The sequence below is a fragment of the Pyrus communis genome, chromosome 9 (assembly GCF_963583255.1).
Source record: "Pyrus communis chromosome 9, drPyrComm1.1, whole genome shotgun sequence".
Classification (NCBI taxonomy): domain Eukaryota; kingdom Viridiplantae; phylum Streptophyta; class Magnoliopsida; order Rosales; family Rosaceae; genus Pyrus; species Pyrus communis.
The window spans coordinates 11603432-11628490 of record NC_084811.1 but is presented as its reverse complement, the minus strand read 5'-3'; the positions used below and the strand labels follow the sequence as shown (position 1 = coordinate 11628490).

Genomic DNA, 25059 nt, shown 5'->3' with positions numbered 1-25059 from the left:
ATGGATATAACCGTTAACCGATGGGAAATTCGTTACCCGGTGGGTATGACTATGGATAATATCCGATGGTTCATTTGCAGTTATGAATATAGTTAATTTTCGTGATTATGGGAATGGATATAACATTTTCGTCCCCAAACCAAACCGTTGTCATCCATATCCCAAACTAATTAGATGAATCAGAGTCGAACGAATGAATTCGAAAGCCCCAATTTGGAACCTTAACCCCAGGCCTCCCCTTTTTCCCCTTTGGAGTTTGGACTCTCATCGGTCTTGTGGGAAAGTACTTCTCTCGAATTTGCTTTTTTGCTTTGTCTTTTTTTTTTTTTTTTTTTTGAGTGGGCATACTTATTGCCAACATAAAACGAAAGTTACAAGCCAAAACTTACACAGCCAAGGCCCAAAACAAATATACTACAAAAACATGGGCATTCCAAACAAAACAGTCTGAGCCTAACCAAGAGATTAGGCCCAAAAACATAAACAGACCGAAAGAAACAAAAAACCCTAGTCTTCTGCAACTCCCGCCGCCACAGCACTTCTCGATCATCACGTTCCATGAACCCCAACGAGTGCCATAGATTCGACCAACCGATGCCTCAGAGCTTGAAAGAAGGAAGATGCCATCATCCATCAAATAAAATCTCTCCGATTACAGCCACTAAGTAGAGAAAAATAAAGAAGCTAGTGGGATCCCCACGCTCGACACTGCCAACAAAGGCAGACTAAGAAAAGGAGGTGGTGCGAACATCCGAGCTGGTGGGACACCAAAGCTCTACACACCCTATCGATATACCGCAACAGATTGCAGTTGAAAGTGATTGCAAATCAGCTAAGGTAAGATATTGATGAAAGATGGAACCAAATTAGAAAGAAAAAAACTAATTACAAATGATGGAGAAGGCTAGTGAAGATGGAGGGATAGTAGGGGTTAGATAAAAAGAAAGGTAAATTACATAAAACTATCTCAACTATTAGGTCAGTCACAGTTTCATATTTCATCTTTAAAAAATTTCAATGTCATACCTCATCTACGAATTTGTTATAATTTCATAACTTCCGTCAGTTTGTCTGTCAATTCTTCAGTTAAATAGTGACGTGGCTTGAGATGGGGCCCACTCTCTATTAAAAAATTAATTAAATATTAAAAACTAAAGAAAATAAAAAAAAAAAATTTTGCGTGAGGGACCCACCTCTTATCCCATTCACCCTTTCTTCCCCTTCCCGTCCTCCCCAAACCTAGATCCCACCCCGCTCCCCGTTACACCGATCACTACTGCCACTTTCCCTTCGACCTCCCCCGCCGCTCTCCCTTCGACCTCCCCCCACTGCTCCCGTCTTTTCTGCGCCGATCACTACCACGACTCAAAAACCATCATCCAAAACCAACCGAAACCAAAAACCCATTTCTGAAATCGAATTAAATTAAATATTTTCTAGATATTAGAAATCCAAAACCCATATCCCAAAATATTTCAAAAAGCAGTGAAAAGCCAGGAAAATACGTACTTGAAATCAAAGCTTGAATTTTTTTTGTTCAGGGGAAACAAAAACGAACCATCATTCAATAGGACCATTCAGAGAGGAAGCTCGCGCTTGAAGGCATTGATCTTCCTCATCTCGTCCTCCAATCTCTCGACAAAATCCAAGCTCAATTCTGGAGGAACCGAACCCATTTCAATATTTGGAGATTTAGATCCTTTCTTTTTGCAGATAATTGGTTTATGTCGTAATCTCTCTATCTTTTGTGTGAATTAACCAGGTGGGTGAGTGACAGCTGAAGGTAGTCAGCAAAGCTGGAGAAACAGCGAGGAAGGTTGAAGGAGAGTAGTGGTAGTGATCGGCGTAGAGAAGACGAGAGCGGGGTGGGATTTGGGTTTGGGGAAGACGGGAGAGGGAAGAATGGGTAAGGGGATAAGGGGTGAGTCCCCATGCAAAAAATAAAAAATAAAAAAATTTATTTTTTTAGTTTTTAATATTTAATTAAATTTTTAATAGAGAGTGTGCCCCGTCTCAAGCCACATCACTATTTAAAAGAAGAATTGAGAAACAAACTAACAGAAGAGATGAAATTGTAACAAATTCACAGATGAGGTATGACATTGAAATTTTTTAAAGATAGGGTATGAAACTGTGACTGGTCCAATAGTTGATGTAGTTTTATGTAATTTACCCTAAAAGGAAAGATTGGTTATGAAGACATCGGCTAATAATGTGACATCCCACATCGCCCAGGGGAGTGATCCTTAAATGTATATTCTCATCCCTACCTAGCACGAGGCCTTTTGGGAGCTCACTGGCTTCGGGTTCCGTAGGAACTCCGAAGTTAAGCGAGAATGAGGCTAAAGCAATTCCATGATGGGTGACCCACTGGGAAGTTGCTCGTGAGTTCCCAAAAACAAACCCGTGAGGGAATGGTAAGCCCAAAGCGGACAATATCATGCTACGGTGGTGGAGTGGGCCCGGGAAGTGATCCGTCCCGGGCCGGGATGTGACAATTTGGTATCAGAGCCTAACCCTGGTTATGGTGTGCCGACGATGACGTCAGGCCCCTAAGGGGGGTGGATTGTGACATCCCACATCGCCCAGGGGAGTGATCCTTAAATGTATATTCTCATCCCTACCTAGCACGAGGCCTTTTGGGAGCTCACTGGCTTCGGGTTCCGTAGGAACTCCGAAGTTAAGCGAGAAGGAGGCTAGAGCAATTCCATGATGGGTGACCCACTGGGAAGTTGCTCGTGAGTTCCCAAAAACAAAACTGTGAGGGAATGGTAAGCCCAAAGCGGACAATATCGTGCTACAGTGGTGGAGCGGGCCCGGGAAGTGATCCGTCCCGGGTCGGGATGTGACAAATAGGATCGACATCATGTGGGGTGGAAAGAACAAACAAAAGGCAAATGATAGCAGGGGCAAAACAGTAGCAGAAGGTAAGGAAGAGAAGCAAAACGCATAAAGAAAAGACTGCCACTGACCCTAGCCATAGCTAAGGCCAGCGGCTGAAAGGAAAACTTGAGCTGGAAACCCTCACACAAATGGTGAAAAAAAGCTCTCACGAGGAGAGAAAGTCAAGAATAATCACACGGACTTTTTAGGTTCTTTGTTGAAAATATTCATAGTTGCAATGGTTTTATAAACTATCCTCTCCTATTTGTTTGGTTTAATTCCTATTATTTCTTTTTCTATTTTGTTTATTTGTCTTCTCTTTCTTTTTTTTTTCTTTTTTTTTAACTCCTTAATATGGAACATAAAAATAAGGGCAAATTACATTTTACCACCTCAATTTTGGGTCCTGTAACAAACTCATACCTCACCTTTTAAACACTGCAATGTCATACATCAACTTACAATTCATTGCAATGTCAGACATTCGTTAAATTTTCTGTCAATTTGGTCATTAAATGATGACGTGGCAGGTGTGGGTGCCTACTCCATAGTCCAATTTTTTTTTTTATAGAAAAAAGGCAAATTACATTTTACCACCTCAACTTTGGGTCACATTACAAACTCATACCTCATCTTTTGACATTGCAATGTCATACATCAATTTACGAACTCGCTACAATGTTAGACCTTGTTTCCTTGTCCGTCAATTTCTCTATTAACTACTGATGTGGTAAGCACGAGGCCCACTCCTTTGCCCACTAAAACTCAACGTTGCTGACTTGTCCACGATGAAGTGAGCCTAATCCCATTCGCTAAATATATCTCATTTCCTAAATCGGTGAGTACGAGTATGAGTACTGACCTGATTGTGGGATCGAGTAAGCAGTTCCGTTTGTCTTTTGCTTAAATTCACTTCACATTTGTCTCTGTCATCTCTTTCTTCATCATCAACTACTTATCTGCTTGGGAATCATTTCGTCCCCGGCTTTTGTTCTCCTACAACTTCCTCTTCACTTCCTACTTTCTCAATGTCGGCAGATCAAGAAGTGTGCTTTCCGACTTCGATGACTCGATAAAGACAGAGACAACGCGTTTGGTTGCTCATTCTTTCTCAAAGCTACATTGAACCCAGTGTTCTAAAAATCGGCCTAGGCGGCACCTAGGCGCTGTACGGCGGATCTCCGATCCGATTTCAACCAAATCGTTCACTTAAGGCGGAGAGGATTTAGGCGGCCGTCTAGGCGCTCAATAGGTGGTCTAGGCGGCGCTAGGCGCCACTCTAGGCGGTTGCAAATCCCAAACGCGCAACAACTCTGAATCTGCAACTTCCGATCTCGGCGAGCTTCTGCAGCTTTGCCGTCTGTGAGCAGATGAAGGAAGAGAGAGTACGCCCAGAGAGAGAGAGAGATAGGGTATTTGACATTTCAGTCGTGGCGGTGCGACTGTGCAAGCTGCAGTTTCTGTTTCACTTTGTGGTTCTGATTCTTCTGGAAGAAATAAGGAAGAAAAAATGAAGAACCGAACTAATTTAATGGGAAATTGGGAAGGTGTTTTACTTTATTTGGGCTCGGGTAATGTGAGAAGTGGAGTGCATATTCACCTTGGGTAATGTGAGAGGTGGAGTGCATGTTCAATGGATTTTAATTACACAATAACCCACTACGTGGGCTTTTATCTTTCAAAAGTACACACACACACATATATTAATGTTTTATCTAAATGTCATATGAGTTATTTCTTCTATACCCAATCTAATGCAAGGATCATAAACAAGAAAAATTTAGTCTATCATCCAAGAATACTCCTCATTATGATTATATGCTTACCATTTTTTAAATATTGAACTTATTGGATAGATGTACTTTGTGTATTAGTTTTGTATTTTATCATTCTTTTATTATCCATACAAATATATTTTCTTTTAATGTAAATAAGCACTTATTTAGAAGATATATAATAAATTTACATAAATCTGCTTAGGCCCCGCCTAAGCGCTAGACCCTTACCCATCATCTGACTAGCGCCTAGCGTTTTTTAGAACCTTGATTGAACCCATTGGCAGTTTTGATTTCCCTAATTTTAGGAAGCTGCTGTCAATCGACAGCCTCAAATCTGGCTCAACCTCCTCCTTTTCCAATCCCGCTTCAGAAACCTTCACCATTTGTGCAGAACTCAAAAAGCTTCAAGTTTTTTTTTTTTTTTTTTTTTTTTTTTTGGGTTTGCTATGAAAGTATTTAGGGCTTTATGGGTTCCGAATTTTTTAGAGAGAAAAAGGAGGAAGGGGAAATAGCTAGAGACAAAATGGGCTTTAACACGTCAGCAGTTAACAGATAAATTGATGAACAAGGAAATGAGGTTTGACAATGTAATGAATTATTAAGTTAATATATGACATTACAATATTCGAAAGATGAAGTTTGAGTTTGTTATGTGACTTAAGTTGAAGTGATAAAATATAATTTGCCCTTTTTATTTAAAAAAAAAGTATGACTTTATTATATGACTCAAAGTTAAGGTGATACAATGTAATTTATCTTGGGAACTGTTATTGGCACTCCAAAAATCTCATCTTACACTTCTCATAAGTGTATTCTTCTTTCCTAATATAAAAAGTTTGAAGCGTATAATGATTTTTTTTTAGTGTTAATAACAATTCCGTTTATCTTAAAAACGAGAAAGCAAAAAAGGGTAGGTGATGCAGTTCATGTATAATAGCCGTTTTTTCTTTAACTTTTTCTTCTCTGTTTCTAAACCTCTTTCCTTCCTTCTCTTTCCACTCCAAAAAAGGAGATATAGCTGCATTGATTCTCTCCATTGCCATTACCACCTTTCCTCATTCTCTCCTTCGCTGTCTCTCCTCCTCCACCCTTACGTACGTTTCTTCTCTCTACTTTTTAGAGAGAGAAAGAGATTGACAGTTCAGAGAGAAAAAACAGCCATCATCACCGCAGAGAGAGAGAGAGAGAGAGAGAGAGAGAGAGAGAGAGAGTGGTTTGAAATGGGTTCTTCAGGGCAGAGCAGCAGCAACTGCGATCTCTCGTTCAAGATCTTGCTGATCGGAGACTCCGCCGTCGGCAAAAGTAGTCTGCTTGTTAGCTTCATCTCCAACTCTGTTGACGATCTTGCCCCCACCATTGGTATTATCAACTTTTGAACCCTTCATTTGGGAGGTGATAAAAATGTCATTTTGCTAATTCTTGTGTTAGTGGTCTAATGAGATGAAATGTAGATAACTAAGCAACCAAATAGTATATTACTGTTGGATCTATGTTTGGATTTTTGAAAGTCGATTAGCCACTAAGTAATATCCTTATGATTAAGAAGAGAATATTGCAGACGCGGGTTAGGTCAATTAGGTAGTGCACCTACACTGTTGCAGTTAAATTCGAATCCATCTTCTTGTAGATTTAGGTAGTTAGAATAGTGTACCGTCAATAAAAGAGAAATAATTTTTTTGGGGAATATCGAGGAACAGGCTCGAAAAAGTTAGGGGGTGTAGTCAATTTGAACTGATTGGGACAACCATTGCGGTACATTTGATGAATTTTGTTGCATTGTTTGTAGGTGTAGATTTTAAAATCAAGCTTCTCACTGTAGCTGGGAAGAAAATCAAGATGACAATTTGGGACACAGGTAGAGCTTTACACCAAGTTTTCACATCATTATATTTGATGAAATTGGGAAATTGTCTCATAAGATACCAAATCACATTGTGTAATATTGTAGCTGGACAGGAGAGGTTCAGAACGTTAACGAGCTCTTACTACAGAAATACCCAAGGAATCATCCTCGGTACATTATCAAAACTTTCGCCATTTTGGTCTCGAAATCTCTGTGTTTTCTGTAACGAAAATGTGGCATTGGATTCACCTAGTAAACACGAATATACTTCTCCCGCTTCTCTTGGTAGCATCTGTTTCCTTATCATAGAATCATCTGCTTTGTTTTAGTGTATGATGTGATCCGGAGAGACACCTTTACGAACTTATCGGATGTCTGGGCTAAAGAAGTGGAACTGTATTCGACTAACCAGGACTGTGTCAAGATGCTTGTTGGGAATAAAGTTGATAGAGTAAGTTTCGTGTTCTCCGTGACCATCTTTGAGAAACTCCATGTTTTTAGCTGTCCGGTCTCTGGTGAAACCTTTCTTGTTATCTCAGTTTCTTGAACAAGTTACGAAATCAATTCTTTGCGATTTCAGGAATCGGAAAGGGCTGTAAGTAGGGAAGAGGGGATCTCACTTGCAAAAGATCTTGGATGTTTGTTTCTTGAATGTAGCGCTAAAACTCGAGAAAATGTGGAGCACTGCTTCGAAGAGCTAGCATTGAAGGTACTTCTGAGAAAGTTGTCCCTAAAAACTTGTTAAGATAATTTTAGCAGTATAACTTTCTAATCATATTGCTAAATGCTAATTACTTAATAGCTCAAAGCAGTTTTCGTACGAGGTTATGGACATACGGTACATTTTTTCTGTTCCTAATTCTAATCAATTGGGATTGTGCAACAGATAATGGAGGTTCCTAGTCTCTTGGAAGAAGGTTCAACAGTGGCAAAGAGAAATATTTTGAAGCAGAAACGGGAAAATCAAGCACCACCTAGCGGTAGTTGTTGCTCGTAAATTGGCGTCATGCGCACATCATATGAAGCTTGACTCCCATCATGAAGAGATAATGTGTATGTAATTTTGATTTGTTTTCGTCTTACTGCATAAATGTTTGTTTCAATCATATAATGCACAAATTCGCACACATATAACGTACTTATTAGCTTGTGTAAATGTAATCTCCTTGTTTTCGGCCATGTTATGGAAAAAGAAACGTTTTCATGAGCAACATTTAATACATGTACATGGACTATGTTATATAAAACTAGAAACGTTTGGTGTTACGACAGTGAATACATATATACATGGACATGTTGGGATGTCTAAAATTGTAGCAATAGCGACTTGCAAAACCCCACTTCCTGACATGATAGGACAATGCCCATAAGTTTTCTGTACATCCCCACATGTTAAGTTCTGCAAGATCATTGCTAGAAGAAAACTTTATTGCACCCGTCACATGAAACGAGTGTTTCACATTTATGGTTGTGTCGTGTGCCTCTCAAATGATATAGCAAATGTGAGACACCCGTTTCGTGCAACAGGTGCAGGAAAGTGTGTTTTCTGCCTTTGTTAACTACAAACAGTTTGGTCGGAAACTAAATAACCAAACCTGTTAAAATTGAGAGCTCTTCCATGTTTGTAATTGCTGCTATTGCTCAGTGGTTCTTCCATGCTTTTGAGAAACTCATATTCCTGGTAGATTTTCTTTCATGTCACGGCATCTCAATAATCGTTCTTGAAGGCTAAGTAAGAATCCAGTGAAGACAAAGTTCTTCATGTTCTTCCCTTGCAATCCTCAGCAATATGCGGAACAACAAGATTATTACCCCTCTTTCTACCTAACCCTCTTCATCTCGGAAAACCCATTGAAGATCAGGAATATATCCACTTTCTTTGATTAGGACTGAAAGTGAGTTTAAGATTAAATAAATTTCGTCGGATTGAAGGTGTGATGTGTCTGAGGCAACAAAACAGTGAACCTGACTTTTTACAACAATCCAACTTATTCCCGGAGGCTGTTTTAAACCCTTTTCCCTGAGCATTGTTCTTGTCTGCCTGACCTCTAACCACAGCCCTGCTGCAGCGTATATATTAGATACCAAAACATAATTCCCCGCATTCATGGGTTCTAATTCGACAAGTTTTTCAAAGACAGTTCCAACTAACTCAGTGGCAGAATGAATCCGACAAGCATTGAGCAAGGCTCTCCACACTGATGCATCCGGTTCAATAGGCATTGATTCGATGAACTCTTTAGCTTCATTTAATCGGCCTGCGCGACCAAGAAGGTCAACAACACAACCATAGTGAACAAGCTCAGGTGATATCTTAAAATCATGTACCATAATGTGAAAAAGCTGCAATCCTATCTCTATCAAACCAGAATGCCTGCAAGCAGATAGAACAGCTACAAAAGTTGCCCCATTTGGACGGAAACCATCTTGTATCACTCGTGAGAACGCGCGAATAGCATCATATCCTTGACCGTGCATGCTGTACCCAGTAATCAAGGCATTCCATGAAATAATATCCCTCGTCGGTAAAATTCTAAAGATATTTTCAGCATTTTGCATACTCCCGCTTCTTGCATACATTGATGTAAAAGCATTTGCAAGAGGTAAATCAAAACCAAAAGAGAGTTGCCTTCTAGTTGCATAAGCATGCAAGCATTGACCTAGAGGCAGAGAGGCAAGTTGGGTGCATGATGATAGAATATTTATGATCGTCACCGAGTTGGGTTTCACTTCTACAACCATACGGCTAAAGAGTAACTGAGCTTTGTCAATTTCATTGTTCCTGATGTAACTGGCAATCAAAGAATTCCATGCAATCACGTCTCTGCTGGAACATCCCTCAAATAAAGTTCTAGCTGTTGCTTCTTCACCGCAATTCATATACATATCTGTTAGTGCAGTGTTTAAAGGGAGGTCAACTTCAATCCCATGTTTTATCACAAAACCGTGAATTGCTTGCACTGTATTTACACAAGTTCCATCTTCACAAATAGCGAGGATAGAGATTATTGTGTGCGAGTTAGGCTTAGTTTCAGAATCTCGCATCACCGCAAACATTTTCCATGCTTCGTCTTGTAATCCATTGCAGGCCAATGCCCGGATGAGAGTATTCCATGAGATAACGTCTGAATCTTTCATCTCAGCAAAAACCTTCTGAACAAATTCAACGCAGTTCAGCTCAGCATACATATTCAACAATCTATTCCCCAGGGAAACATCGATTTTCATCCCACTCTTCCTCGCTAGAGCATGCAAACTTTTACCCTTCCTCAAGCCATCAACTAAATTTTCACACACCGACAACATTACAACAATAGTTCTTTCGTCCTCCTTGATTCCTTCTATTCGCATTCTAGAAAACAAGCTCAAAGCTTGCTCATAAAAGCCATATTCAACATATGCAGATATCATGGAGTTCCACAAAGCAACATCGCGGTTGGGGATAGCTTCAAACAATTCACGCGACAACTCAAAACATCCACACTCGGTATACATATTGAGCAATGCATTTACTGTGAACAGATCACCACTGTAACTATTCTTGATAGCCATTTGATGAATTTGTCTGCCCAGTTCAATAGATCCAATTCCTGCACAGGCTTGAATAACAACCAGCAGTGTAGTAGAGTCGAACTTAACACCATCCGCAAGCATCTGCAAAAAAAGCTTCAAGGCCATCAGGTGCTCCCCAACATTAACATAACCGGTAATTATTGCATTCCAACTAACAATGTTCCTCACAACCATCGAATCAAACGTTAGGCGCGACATTTTGATGTCGAATCTCAGATAAAACCCAATCAATGCAGTACCCACATGAGCATCCAGATCAAGGAGTCCATTCCTCAAACCAAACCCATGTATCTCCTTTCCTGATCTCAACTCCGAAACCTCCCTATACGCCAAAAGCAATGCAACCACACTACGTGAATTCGGTCTCAATCCCTCATTCTGCATCTGCAAAAACAACAACACAGCCTCCCGGTAACAACAACACCCCACATACCCATGTATCAAAGCATTCCACAAAACCAAATCTCTCTCCTTCATTTCATCAAACACGTCAACTGCATCATCAACAAACCCGCCTTTGAAGTAAAAATCGACAAGGGCAGTCCCAATTCTAACATCTTTCATCAGACCCGTGTTCCGAATGCTCGAATGTATTCCCTTGCCTCTCTCAACGGCGCCCAGCCTCGCACATGCCTTGAGAACCAGAGGCAGAGAGGCGCTATCCGGTGCCACTCCAAGAGATTCCATCTGGGTATATGTTGAGAGGATTGCACTGTCATTTTTTAGCCTGGCGTGGTGCTTTATGATCAAGTTCCAGTCTTCTGGTTTTGGGTTTTGGATTTGGAGCTGTTCGGGTGTGGGAGGTGGTGTTTGCAGGCTTAGGTTGACAGGTATATCCATTGGCAGAGTTCCCTTCACATATGGCGGGAGATTGTGAGATGATGTTATTTGTCATGTTTGTTTTTTTTCAACGTTATCACGTTGTGCTAGATTTTCAGTATAACCGGAACACAAGTCAGTATATCATGTTTCGTAATACAAATAAAAATAAATTGAAAAACATCTCTTTGCTTACATTATGACATGTAGTGTATCGACTTGTATTCGGTACAGGAAAAAATGAATGCATGAAAAAATCTCTCATTGTCTGGTATCTTCACAATGAGAGAACATTACGTGAAATCAGTTCATCTCCGATGTGACATTCTCATCCAATAATGTATTGTCATGAGAGAAATAATATCTTGTTTCATGCAAGTCATTTTGGATAGGCAATATCTATCGCAACGTATCAATTAGTTGACGACAAAAAGCTCATAGAATTGTATATTACATATACTAGTAGAAAAAAGCATACACCAGATCTCCGTCAGGGATCTTCTTTTATTTTTTGGTGTTAAGAGCATTTAACATTGCACCTGAGGTCGACTTTAATCAGCACTCCCGAAACACGGGGCTTTACACTATTACTGTCAAGAACAGACTTCGAGCATAAACCTGCACGAAGCCTTTAGTGAACTACAATATTGAGAAATTGTCTTCTGATGAGTCTCACTTCAGTGCATTTGAGCGGTGACTAACGATAAGCGTAAAGAACCCACGAAAGCGTTGAAAAGGCGGAGAAAAAAAAAAAAAAATGCACATCTGGAGTCAGAGAAACCGAGCTATTTTTCTGCATTCGATATTCTGAAATCTGAAACTGTAATAATAAACAAAGAGGTGAAAATCCTCAACAATTTGGTGTTGCTGACTGATCATCAACAAAAGCAGAGCACATCGAGATCCTTAAAAAAAAAAAAATCTGATAGTAAAGCCTACTGGCACGTCGTAGCAGCAGAAGCAGCCTCCAAAATTCTCCTAGCTTCTGTGTCGGCTTCGGGTAAGTCACTTGGGATCTGCCAGAATTTTCAGTGAGACGCCACAACAGACTATCGCAGAAACGATTAATAAGTATAGAATTTCAAACACAAACCTTCCCGTATAGGTTTGCCTTGGTAGGTGAAGCTCCAGAAGCCAGCAACAATCTTATGATATCAGCATGCTCACCTCTTGCTGCGTGATGGAGAGGCTGCAGAAGAACATGAACATATACGAAAATAAGTCCATAGTGCAACTTTTAATAGAGTCCCCATTTAGAAAGGGAATTGTTATCGCTACTCCAAAATTCTAATTGTACACTCCAAAGTTTTTATATTTAGAAAGACGCTTATGAAGAGTGCACAATTAGATTTTTGAAGTGCCAATACTAGTTTCTTCTGGAATATGCACAAAACTTTATCCACTATTTGAATTCCCATGTCAAACACTACAAGGATGTGATTTGAGATATACTCACAGTGTCACCTTCGGCATCAACTGTTTCTAGCATTCTCTTTACACGCTCAGCATCGTTACCACTGTTAATTAAAAGTTGAACTACTTCGGTGTATCCTGCATCAGTCATTTGAGGAAAAATAAAAAAAATCGAATAGAAAGATAATTTATACATCTTAATAGTTATAATGTTCTTATAGCCCTACCCCCAGCACAAGCATCATGCAAAGGAATTGCTCCGTCTTCATCCTTAGCCTCCAAATTTGCACCTCTCTCCAAAAGTAACTATATCGACACAATTATTTTCAGCTCAAAGTACCACTTCCAACGAAATAAAAATAGAACTACAAATTGAGCAGACTACTGACCTGGACACAAGAAAGATTACCATAGAGACAGGCCAGATGGAGAGCAGTGTCTCCATCTTCCACTGCATCATCAATGCTGCCTACTAAGTTATCTGTACACAAATCAGAAAGAAGGGGAATCGGGAAAGCATCGGTATAAATTAAATAATACCCAGAAATCAAAATTGAGAAATTAAATACCCCAAGAAAACAAATTTAATGAATCGTGCATATTGGTCCAACGAAATAACTAAAGCGGGCAGGTATTAAAACACATAAAATCAAACGGCCCTTGTGATAATCATTTTGCTTTTAGTTTTTGGTTTCTATCTTTATGTTAAAGATAGAGGGGAAGTACATAGATGCGTAGAAGAATGATGGTTGGAATGATGTAGAAGAAATGTATAATAAAACGTACACAAAACTAAAATTAAAAATCAAAAACCATGCTCATTAATTATCACTTTCAAGTTTTGTTTTCATTCATTCCTCTCCCCGCATACTTTGCTCGTATCCAAACACAAAAAGTTAAAGCTACAAACTAAGAACTATGAACGAAGTCCTTATAAAAAGGACCCATTGTTCCCTCTTTCAAGAATTTGTTTTCATTCATTCCTCTCCCCGCATACTTTCCTCATATCCAAACACAAAAAGTTAAAGCTACAAACAGTGGCGGAGCCAGAATTTTGTAAAAATGGGGTCATGAGAAATAAGCTTTTCACAAGGAAAAAAAAACTTAATGAATTAACCTACTTATAAGTATAAATACATGTCTCACTTAATACTACTATCTAATGCTATTACTCTTCACTTGTAAGTGAGAGTTCTTAGGTTCGAGTCTCGTGAATGATGAGTTCACAACCAATTCATTCCCCCACCCTTCAGTATAAATATATCGTTGTATTCAAAAAGTTACCAAATATATGTGATCAGTTGCCATGAGTCTTACAAATGCTCAATTATTAGATCAATTCAATCCATTGAAAAGAAAACTAAAACTCCATCATTGATGGTAGGTATGATAATGTAAATTGTGATCAAATTCAAGACTTAATAAGAAGTTAGTTGCTGAAACAATTAATGTGAGATGTAATTAAATGAATTCTGTAATGTTCTAATTGGCAAGCGAAAGATGAATTAGGAAGTAAAATTTGTATCTCCAGTCCCATTGATGAAGCCAAATTCCAATTGGATGGTATGCAAAATACCTAGCACCGCTCCAACTACAGCATCAAATTTGGTCTTCTTTGAACTAATTATGAGGTCAAGACAACAAAATACAAGAAGGAGCACTGGGTTATTGGGGTCGTGAGCATACAGTGCCCCTAGTGTAGCTCTGCTACTGGCTACAAACCAAGAACTTAGAACGAAGTCCTTATCAAACAGACCCGTTGTTCCCTCTTTCAAGAATTTGTGTTCATTCCTTCTTCTTTTTTTTCTTCGCCCATATACTTTCCTCAATCCAAATACAAAAACAAAAACCTAAAAGCTAATAACGAAGTAGTTATCAAACGAAACCAAAGCTTCTAGGTACTCTAATCAGTCAAACACAAACTAAATTAAGCTTGTGCAACCAAACTGCACTGAAAATACTCGGGAAATTAAGTTGTTTAAGTTAATTGGGGTCGATAAGTATAGCAAAATTACGCAAAATAACTAAATCAAATCATAATCAACCAATTAAGAAATCAAGTTCAAATCAGCTGGAAAAGAGAAGTGGCTATACCAAGAGCGAGGCGAAGGGCGTCGAGGTCGCCCTGCTGAGAGGCGTCTGCGATGGCGCGAAGGTGGGGAGGCGCCTGAGCGTCAAGCTCCTCCAAACCCTCTTCCTCGAACAGAGCGTTTTCGTCCTCGTTGTCCTCCTCCTCCATCAGACCATTCCTCCGCCCTGGAACCGCCATTGTCTTGTGAAGTTTTGGGGGTTTTTGTTTCGCTGCGTCTCCAGAGAGTGTTCGAATTTTAGGGGTTTAGAGGGGGTGCTGCTGCGCCATTTATATGTCCTTTGTTAAAATTACAGTTTTGGGCATTTGGAAACCAGCCTCTTGCAAAATTGAAATTGTATACTAAAAAAATACAAAAATTCTATTTTGTTGTGGTCGGTTAGAAATTTGATTATATAAATCTTATTAAGGTTCTAGTATTCTTCATATAGTGTCCGTTTCAATTGTAAAATCTAAACGGTAAGAAATTTACTTTTCTAGTACTATAAATAAAAACACAATGCGTTGAGATAACACACTTCAAAATTCACCAAATCTCTCTCTTTACACCCTTGGTGCACCTCTCTCTCTTACACTCTATAATTTTTCAGCTAGATATACCAACCACACATTTTCAGCACGATCTTGCTAATGCTAAGGAACTGAAGGTTCGTGGAGGAGGTTTTTCTATAAATTCAAAGGCTCAATTTTCGTTTTTTGCCAATTAAATTCTTCTAAAACACAAACTTAATATTTTATTAGCTCCGTTTGCATAAAAACATTCCTATGATGCACGAATTCTCAATCTATTATTCATCATTTTATGACTATATATATTGTATTTGCATATATATATATATATAAAGGATGTTCATGCATTAGCAATTGATATTTATATATCTTGATGAAATTGCTATGTAGAATTTTGTGATAAAAGAAACCCAAAGCAAATAAAAGCATGAATTAGGGTTCTGAAAACCCGAAAATCGAAAAAAAAAAAAAAAAAAAAAAGGGAAACCTTGGCCAGTCGCGACCTGAAGTAGTCGCCGCCGAGCCAAGTCGCACCGCTGCGTTGGTTGGTCTGCAGCCAAACCCAAGCGTTGAGTCGCGCCGTCTCTGAGCTGCACCAAGCAGAGCTGTTGCTCGGGCTACAGCATGGAATGATGTCGTATGGCGTCTGGTTTTCAGCCCTTTTGAGCTAATCAGGCCCATTATTACAAGACTCAAGTATTAGACAAGAGAATAAATGTGCAATAGTTATGTTTTCAGAGATGAATTTTAAAAAATGTGTATTTTTACTAGTCAAGGTAATGACCTTAAAACCGGAGAATCCCAGAAGAATCTTGTAGCGCACACCAATCTTTAGATTATAAAGACTTCAAGATTATAGGATACCTGGTGATTCATTGCGCTGGATTAGGTTTCTGTATCTTGCATAATAAACATGGTCAATCTCAGTGAAGTCTGACAACTTCGCCCATTGCTTTGGAACAGAATGATGGTGGCATCGTTGCTCTGTTTATTCAACTATGTTGAGAAGCTGTTGAATCCATAACCAAACTCCTAAGGTATTCGTATTCTGACATGTATTACTCTAGCCTTGAAAAATCATGATCCCACAGCGGAGTAAGCTCGACGTCGGTGAAATGAGTAGGGGCCATGAGATCTAGGGTTTCGATAATAGAGACGATGCTCGACATTGGAATTCGAGGTCTTGGTGGCTCACATGGCTGGCATAAAGATCATGCTAGAGGTCGGCCCCATCGAGATGGACGGCAGCTACTCAAATCTGACAAAAGCCCAAGAAATTCCAACAAGATTCTTAATTATTCTCTCGGTTCTAGGTTATCCGAGGATTGCCACCATTTCCAGGATGACGACCACAATCGTTTGGAGGGCTGTAGCACCAGTCCAGCTCGGCTTCAGAAGAGATGCAACCGGCGGTGGCGTCTGGGCTCGAGGAAGGAGATAACATGTCGCAAATAACATGTCATCTTGTCACAACCACAGCGTACTACGTCGTTCTCTTTGGTTGGACACCAGGCAAATCACGGCTCGCCGGGCTTCCGGCTCGTGGTTCCACATACAATTTCAAACAAGATTTAGACTTACAAATTAATTAATTATATCCACACACTATTTTTCTGCTTTTTGGCTTAGAACTGGGGGTACTTGATTTCCCTTTATTTTTTTGGCTTATCACTGCATTATTGTATAAACCCTTTTATGATTTATTTGTAATTGCTATTTCGGTTCGTAAGAGTTACTTTGCTTCCATTTATATTTTGTACATGGTGCCGTAGGAGAAAGAGGGAGACAGAGGGAGACAGAGGGCAAGAGAACGGCAGACTTAAATTCTGTATTTTCCATATGAATCACCAAGTTTTTATATGGTGCCATGGGAGCTTTGCTTAATTGGATGACTCCCAATACAGCAAAGAACCGTAGTATAAGATTAACTTACTATATAATAGTAGTTGGAAAAACTTTATATGTAAGTTTTTCTCATTGTAAAAATCACCATGTGTACCATTATTGAGAATTGTTTACATGAATAAAACCACAGATGCTATGTATTGGTGTTTTAAAAAAATTAAGGTCACAAGTAACGTGAGTAATTATAAAAATTAAAAAATTAAAAAAAAAAGTCTCTCATGAGCACATAAGCGCGTGCAAATAGGCTAATTTATACTAATCATGATGTGTTTTCTTGTTCTTACAAGTAATACAAAGTCTATGAGGAATTGATCTCCAAATTCCATGGGGATTACTACTAAATTTATATAATCACGCTAATTATAAGATACTATTTACAACAATCACAACCTATTAAGGGCGGTGAGCAAAAATCCGAAGAAAAAATAGCTAGAAAAACCTTGTGACTTCCAAGCATCTATCTTTCAACCAAGGTTTCAGAATGTGATGACTCTGTATATTGACAACAAAGTCAAAAGAAGGATGAGACAGCCTAGGTATGAACTCTTTTGTCCATGTCAAGCGTGAACTGATCTTCGTCACAAGCAAAGGCCTCAAAACGTGAGTCAAAACACTATTAAATTAACATGAAAACACATCTCGTGAAGTTACAAACGTGTACATCAAGTTAATTGAAATCTTTTGAACTTCTAGAGTACTTTGCATCCAATTCAAGTCCACAAACAAGTAATGCATTTTGCATGCCACATTACCACTGGTTATGTTGGAGTATGCCCACAACCCAACAAGTTATGCCTAATTACCTAGTATGAGATGTACCAGTGGTAAATGAAATATATGTTGGCTCCCCAGGCCGTTTTGAGAGTTTTTGTTTTCATTTTTTTTTTAACGGAAATCTTATTTGGTAACTTCTTTTATTTTTTTTAGTTTAATTTTAAAAAAAATTAAAAACCGAAAACTACTTTCTTGAGTTTTCAAAATTTGACATTCAATTTACAGTTTTAATATATTTTTTTTTTAAATTGAAAACTAAAAGTAGTTATCAAACAAATTTCAGTTTTATGATATATCTTTTTTTTTTGTAGCAGTTAGATATTAATGTTTATGCCACTTAGTATTATAGTTTAGTGATATTCCTTCATTTGTAAGTGAGAGATCTTAGGATTGATTCTCGCCAAAGGCGAATTTAAACCACATTATTACTAGTTCATTGTAAGGCTTATCTCACTCCCCTACGCAAAAAATATTAGCGTTAATTTAATGAAATACCCATTTACAAATACCTTTATCATTATGATTCGAAAGTACAATTAATGTTTTTCAACCGTGGTAACCGTTGACGCTTACCAACTAGTTAGCGTTTGAGTGATGCTGTTTAGGAATAATTATACTTCCATCATGCTAGATAGTAATTTTAATTCGATATAAAGTAACAAAGGGAATAAAAGGGCGTGTGGTACTTTCTTATATAAATGCAAAGGTGGATCGATCCATAAAAGAAGGGCAGTTAGCTTAGAGCTACTGGCTTTGCTTGACACATCCGTTTAAACTTTTATGCTTTTTGTCAGTTATGTGAAACAGACAGACAGAGACAAATGCTTTTAGCTTTCTTGCAAACCAAACAAGCGAACCTAATACTTTCGGTTGAGGTTTTGGTGGTGTCAAAATCATTCCAATTGCCATGCCCTATGCTCTCCTTAACTTTCCCTCACTCTCATATAACGAAAATTCTATGGTTCTTTGGAATGTAGGAATACGCCGGAGTGTATATATATATATACACACACACACTAGAAAATCCCCTCACATGGCACACACAAGAAAAAAGAACAATGTCACCAAAAATTAATACACAAGACAGTTAATTCCCTTAAAGAATTGATCAATTTCAACTAAATGATTAAATTTAGACTTGTATAAAAGAATCAACAATGAATATTGAATGAGTAACAAATAATGTTAACAATTAATTGGGTAGCATTGATATTGTGGGTTTCTAGCTAGCTAGCTGTGTTTTAGTATTGGCAACCCACCAAAGGAGAGGCAGAGAAGACGATGACTTGTTCCTTCTTGGCTCCAAAGGGAAACTTATTGGTTTCCTGCAGGTGCTCTTCTTCCGGCGCAGGAAGATTAAGATCCAACTGCAAAACATTTCGTGGTCTCTTTGATTCCGATTGGGACTGAGGATGACTACTCATGGCTTCCGCTGCTGCTGTTGTTGCTGCTGTGCTGATTAATGTTCTATGCCTTCTCATATGACCCCCTAGAGCTTGACCAGATGCGAACTCCGCGCCACACACCGAACACTCATGAACCTTATTGGCTTTGTTTTTGTTATAACAAGGACTAGTAGTATCACTGTTCAATGCCCTGAAAGCCCTATTCGAAATTTGTAATGACAACGTGGTGCTGGTGTTGTTAAACAGATCAAATTCCTCCACTTCTTCCACGAATGACAACGCTTTCTTATTGTCTTGAATTGTGCTGTGAATGTTAGCCTGCTTACCGGGTTTCTTGTGACTGGCTCTATGTCCACCAAGCGCTTGAAACGACGGGAAGCACCGGTCACACGTCTTGCACTGATACAAATATAACCCGGCCGAAGCTGCTGCTGAAGCCGCCTTATTGTTGTTAACCAAATTAGGGTTTTGGGGTTTTGGGGTAGAATTGCCTTGCGCCAGAAGAATCAAACAGTTTGCCATGTCCTCCTCTTCCTCCGTACTGATCTCTGTGAATTGATCAGATGAGGTGGCTGGTGAGGCTGTGGGACCAACATCAGTACTAATCCTTTGTCTGGGACCCACAAGGCCTTGGTCTTGAAGATGATCATGATCATGGCCTGCACTTGATGAGCTTGAAGCTGTTGTGGCTATGGCAGAAAGTGGGGAAGTCAAACGTTGCCTTTTTGTGCGTTTTCCCTTGATGATCATCATCTGAGCCTGATCCTTATAACCCAAAACAGCTTCCTCCTGATCTTGATGATCTGCAGCTTCCATCATCATCATCTCGATCCGTAGCAGCACAACACCAGCAACCCTACCAAGAAAAACGTTTCGAAATTTGAAACCGGAGAGAGAAGAGAGAGAGAGATGGATGGAAATGAAGAAGCAACTTTAAGAAAGTGGGGAGGGTGCAATTATAGTGGTGAGATAGAGCGAGTTTTAAGTAGTAGAGGAGTCTAAAAAAAAGCCGCCCAGGTGATGAATTGTATAGTAACCGTGAGTTTTTGTGCCAAGCTTGGCGTTTTTAATTCCCAACCTTGGAAGTTATATATAGAAATATATAAAAGAAGGAAGGCAAATATATAAATATATATGTGTGTGTGCGCGACTGAATATATCTATCTTTGAAGCATTTATACAAAAACAGTACAGGTGCGTATTGAGGGTGAGAGATTAGCTAGATGCAATGTAAGTGCGAGGAAGCGAGGCAACGAGTGAGATTCGGTTAGCTTTGAAGCAAACCCATTACTTTTTTGCAACGATTCCTTTCTGGAGAGGAAGAAAATTGGTATGCAAGCCTGTGACTGCCACAGAATTTGTGCTTGTCCTCCCACCCCTTTTTCAGTCCTTTTTGTTGCTTTCCTTGCTTGTGTGTGTCTGTTAATTTATCACCTGTTTGAACTATTTTTGAGTTTTTACAGTGTAGTTTAACTAATTCGACAACACTGATTCTCTGTACTATATTTATCGATTACATTGTTGACGGTGTTAGAGGTGAGAGAGACCTAACCATCAGCAATGCCTCATTACTTACTCATAACTAATTAACTAATTTAATAAGTTGTCGCCCAAATGTTTGAAATTAATTTGTTGGTTGGAAATCTTCGTGACTTGTGAGGATGGGATTTTCTTAATTTTTAACTATTAATAGATTGGAAATTCATTACTGACTTAATTAATCAAACTAGCTTAAACAGTTCATGATGCAGTTGACCCACCCACTTGATCATATTATACAATAATCTCACTTTTGGATGGACAATAACCCAAAAATCACGCCGTCCCTATGCTATGATCCACTTATTCAATTGACATTTCATGCTGGCCACCAATCATTAGGGCAGCTTCACCAAAAATAATTAGGGTAAAAAATAATTAACACTTTCTTAGTAGAACTAAATAGCTGCAGAATCACATAAATTACACCCAAGTTTCAATCCCTTAGGACAGTTAGAGTTACTACCACCGTCCACCCATGTTCTCACATTTTTGTACCGGACATGTCTCAGACGCTATATATATACATTGTATTACAAAGCAACTAAAAAAAATTGGAAACATCCGACTAACTAATGCTGCAAATTACTTATTTTTAAGATTTGGGAGAAAAATGTAAAAGTTATAGCTATCAGCTTAATCTGGTTCATTGTCTAATTAGATAATTATCTTATAAGATGAGCTGCTAATTATCGATGACTTGTATATTATGGATTAATGCGACTTCAAAAAACAACGTGATGCATGCATATTCTATGTCCAAGGATTGCTTCATGACAATAACAGCAAGATACAATTACAACCAAAGCCAAATATTAGAGAGAATACTGAAATTAATTATATTCTGGAAAACGGAATGGGGGCAAGAAAAGTTTTAAGTTCCGATTATATCTATTAATTAACAATTAACACTTATCCGTTCCTTTTTTTGACAAACTATAACACCTCTATCAAGTTAGTAAACAACATAATCTCGTCTTAATTTTTTTATACGGTACTTATTAAGAACTTTCCTATACGCCGATTATATATAACAACTAATTAATAGTGAAATCATACAGTACATTATAATATATATACATTGAAAAGAAAGAGTATATATTTTGTGTCATCATATGGGCGATTACGTGTAACTTTGTTACTTGATTAAGCAAAGATATATACAAAAATAAATTAAAGAGACCAAAAATAGAGGTAGAGTAGTGTGGAGCAGAGGGCAGAGGGAGGAATGGGATTACAGGGAGAGATTCTTGGCGTAAGGAATTGTAGGGGGAAGAGGGGTTGTGAGGGGCACGTAAATGGCAAAGCCAGCATCAGCTGTAGTTAGTGACACAAAGTAAAGCATCAAATTCATTTCTTTTTTATTATATTTTAGGGATTTTGGTTGGTGACATAACATGGGGTTTGCTTCATTAATTCTCTTTTGCCCTACTCTTTCTTTGTATGAATATTGTGTTGAAAGTATCCCACATCGATCGTATCTCTAAGAAAATTTAAATACCCTAATCCAACTTTAACTAATACCGAAACTTTTTGTGAAAAAACTTCACACCTTACAAATTGTGCAGGTGGTAATTAACGGTTAGAGACAATACCAAGGTTGTTGAAAGTGGACCTTTGGCTCTTCTCTCTGATAATTTAACATATTGATCATATATAATCACATCCCTTATTAATTATGTCTTTTAATCTTCTTCAATTCATTCGATCCAACGACCGAAAATTAAGAAAGGTGTGTGAGAAGTAAAAAAAGAATATGTGAATAGCACACACCAATCATATATTATATTATGTACTCATATATTATATACTACTACTTCTCATCCACTCCTTATCCTCAAAAGCTTTATATACATCTAAAATATTAGAGTACTGGCTTTTGAACTTGGATGATTGATATGTTCACTCCACTTCACATGTGTAGGCATTGCTTTCACTTATTAAATATATAATGTCATGTTCTTGCTCACAAGTCTCTTCTTTCTTTTTTTTAATTAATTAAAGAATGAAAATAATTAGTTAAGAGCTTCAATATGCCTTGACTTATGACAATTATCTAGTGTCTATACATGTAGGTGACTTCTTGCCCAAAAGCTAGTGCAGTTTTTTGTGTACATTCATTCAGTTAAGAAATTTATAGACAGGCACAATAATGTAGAGTCGATTAATTCAATATATTAGAATAGAAATCCAAGATAGCCTAAGAAGTAATCGTTTCCTTTCAATGCAGCTGGGCACCAGCTTCCGGAGAAGTATGCCTCACGTCTGTCCTCTTCACTAAGCCATAGGATGGGCTATATGGTCACATGAAGTCCGAATAAAGGCTCTTTTTTTTTTTTTCTTTCTATCAAGCTATAGGTAAAGTGTTATGTCTAGAGTGCCCAAGAGATATTGTGGAAGTGGTTTCTCAAACTCCTAATATCTTCAATAATAAGGTCCTCACCCCCCACGCAATAGGGTATTTTCTAAGAATGCAGTTGTGCCAAGTGACAACTAGCTCCGAATGCAGCACAACTGCACTTACGCACAAATGCTGCTATAATTTTTAAGGAAGTTATTTTCACATTCTTTTTCTTTTAAATAAAAGATATTATCTACACTAAGGAGGTGGAGGTGGAGAAATGCGCTAAGCCTCACAATGGGCTAGCAATAATGTGATTCAAAATTGTTTTTAACAATAATATGGTTCAAATTCGTCTTTGGCCACACATTCTTTTTTTTTTCTTTTTTTTTTTCTCCTAGCTATTATATTAAATAAGTTAAACTGAACCATCGGCTAAAATTAAATAGATTCTGCAACTTCATGGTACAAGGCCAAAGCCCAAAATAGAGGACCCAAACTTGTGCCCAATGCTAGCAAAAAAAACAAAAAAAAAAAAAAAATCTTTTAAGGCTCAAAGCCCAAATATGCCTAATTGAAAACCTGATCACAAAAGTGTGTGGGGGGGGGAGAAGAGACCATAACCGTGGATTAGAGATAGGAAGAATAGAGGTCATGTTTCCTTGCCTAATTTCATGGGATGATGTGAAATTCCTGGTTAATCGAAACAATGATGATGATTGATTTGATTTTAATTATCTCGATGCATCGCTCATCCAACTTTTAGCATTAATATTTAGTAGAAGATAATCTATTTTAAAACAGATATATCTTATTGTGTTTACAACAATCGCTACTAGATCTTGAGAAATTCCTTATTAATAGATACAATGATGATGATTGATTTGATTTTAATTATCTCGATCGCTCATCCAACTTTTAGCATCAATACTTAGTAAGAGAAACTATTTTAAAACAGATATATCTCATTATGTCTACATCACTCGTCATATGAAACGTGACTAGTGTTGTAAACACACATATTTATACACCATTAACACATTTAGATTTCCTCCAATGACTAATATTGCAATATTAGCCTCTCTTTTTTGGTAGGTGGCAATATTAGTCATTGGATAACAAAATACTTTTGGCTTTTTGTGCAAGTTGAATTGCATTGATTGAATGTTTTATAGCTACGTATTTGTTTTGAATTTGTATAGGAAGAAGGAACGGGACCAAAATGGTGTTCCTATCCTTTTGTTTCTGGTATTTCTATTCCCACGATTTTAACGTTCTAAAAGGACCTATTTTGGACTCATGAGAATAAAGAAATTTTGGAATATTTGTTTTAGAAACGACAACTAGATGCGGAAAAATTCATCGGAAAACCAACGGTCCAAAATCGATAGTGGAACAAAATAGAATTGGTTCACAAGGATGGTTCTCTTAATATGGTATTGATGAACGTTTTTATTTCACAGATGTTTTAGTAAAATGTCAAAATGTGATATAAATATCACAAAAAAATTAAAAATATTGAAAAAAAGGATTGGGTGACTACACAACCCAACGAATTGCTGCGCTTTAGTTTTGTAAACTGATTTTAACACACCATTTTTTCTACATGCACACTCCTATTCATTCGGAACAAAATATTTTCATTGTACAAAGATAAAAAAAAATATACTTATTTAGAGAGAGATACTTATTTAGATAAAATAAAGTAAAGAATCAACGACAAAAACAGAGTGCAAATGAAAATAAAAAAGTGCATATAATTTATTTTCTTTACTTTTTCTTTTGGCTTTATTGTCAAAATGGTCCCTATGTTATAGTCATATGGCCAATTCAGTCTCTATGTTTTTTATTTAGCTAATTTAGTCCTTATGTTTGTCTCTGTTAGCCAATTAAAGACATTTCATTCAATCTAAAATTCATAAGAAAAACTATATGAGATATAATCACCCTTTCTCTTTACAGAAAAATGCAAATCAATGAAAAATAACACATATAAGAGATAAAACCTCATATCTAAAAAATGATTAAGGTCGTGACATAGTAAAGAGAGGGGGGTAATGTTATTTATACATAAGTTTATAACAATTTTTAAATATTTTTTAATAGAAATTAGATGGAAATGTCCTTAATTGACTAACGGAGATAAACATAAGGATCAAATTGGCCAAACTGAAAACACAAGGATT

General features: G+C 37.8%; 4 protein-coding genes across 4 annotated transcripts; 1 reads left to right on the top strand and 3 right to left on the bottom strand.

Moving 5' to 3' along the window:
- Positions 1-5623: 5623 nt before the first annotated feature.
- LOC137745442 (ras-related protein RABC2a) lies at positions 5624-8293 on the top strand. Its single transcript, XM_068485406.1, has 6 exons — positions 5624-6020; positions 6448-6516; positions 6610-6675; positions 6834-6955; positions 7085-7213; positions 7391-8293. The coding sequence occupies exons 1-6, from the start codon at positions 5882-5884 to the stop codon at positions 7499-7501; spliced, it is 636 nt and encodes a 211-aa protein (XP_068341507.1). The 5' UTR covers positions 5624-5881; the 3' UTR covers positions 7502-8293.
- A 28-nt stretch (positions 8294-8321) lies between these two features.
- Positions 8322-10936, bottom strand: LOC137745441 (putative pentatricopeptide repeat-containing protein At3g01580). Its single transcript, XM_068485405.1, has one exon. It carries the CDS (start codon positions 10915-10917, stop codon positions 8329-8331), a length of 2589 nt encoding a protein of 862 aa, XP_068341506.1. The 5' UTR covers positions 10918-10936; the 3' UTR covers positions 8322-8328.
- Positions 10937-11667: 731 nt separating this feature from the next.
- LOC137745403 (ankyrin repeat domain-containing protein EMB506, chloroplastic) lies at positions 11668-14671 on the bottom strand. Its single transcript, XM_068485355.1, has 6 exons — positions 14404-14671; positions 12699-12790; positions 12537-12615; positions 12353-12447; positions 11990-12085; positions 11668-11912 (listed from the first exon to the last, which is right to left on the bottom strand). The coding sequence occupies exons 1-6, from the start codon at positions 14576-14578 to the stop codon at positions 11832-11834; spliced, it is 618 nt and encodes a 205-aa protein (XP_068341456.1). The 5' UTR covers positions 14579-14671; the 3' UTR covers positions 11668-11831.
- Positions 14672-18732: 4061 nt separating this feature from the next.
- On the bottom strand, positions 18733-20109 carry LOC137744046 (zinc finger protein ZAT5-like). Its single transcript, XM_068483908.1, has one exon. It carries the CDS (start codon positions 19816-19818, stop codon positions 18829-18831), a length of 990 nt encoding a protein of 329 aa, XP_068340009.1. The 5' UTR covers positions 19819-20109; the 3' UTR covers positions 18733-18828.
- Positions 20110-25059: the final 4950 nt, after the last annotated feature.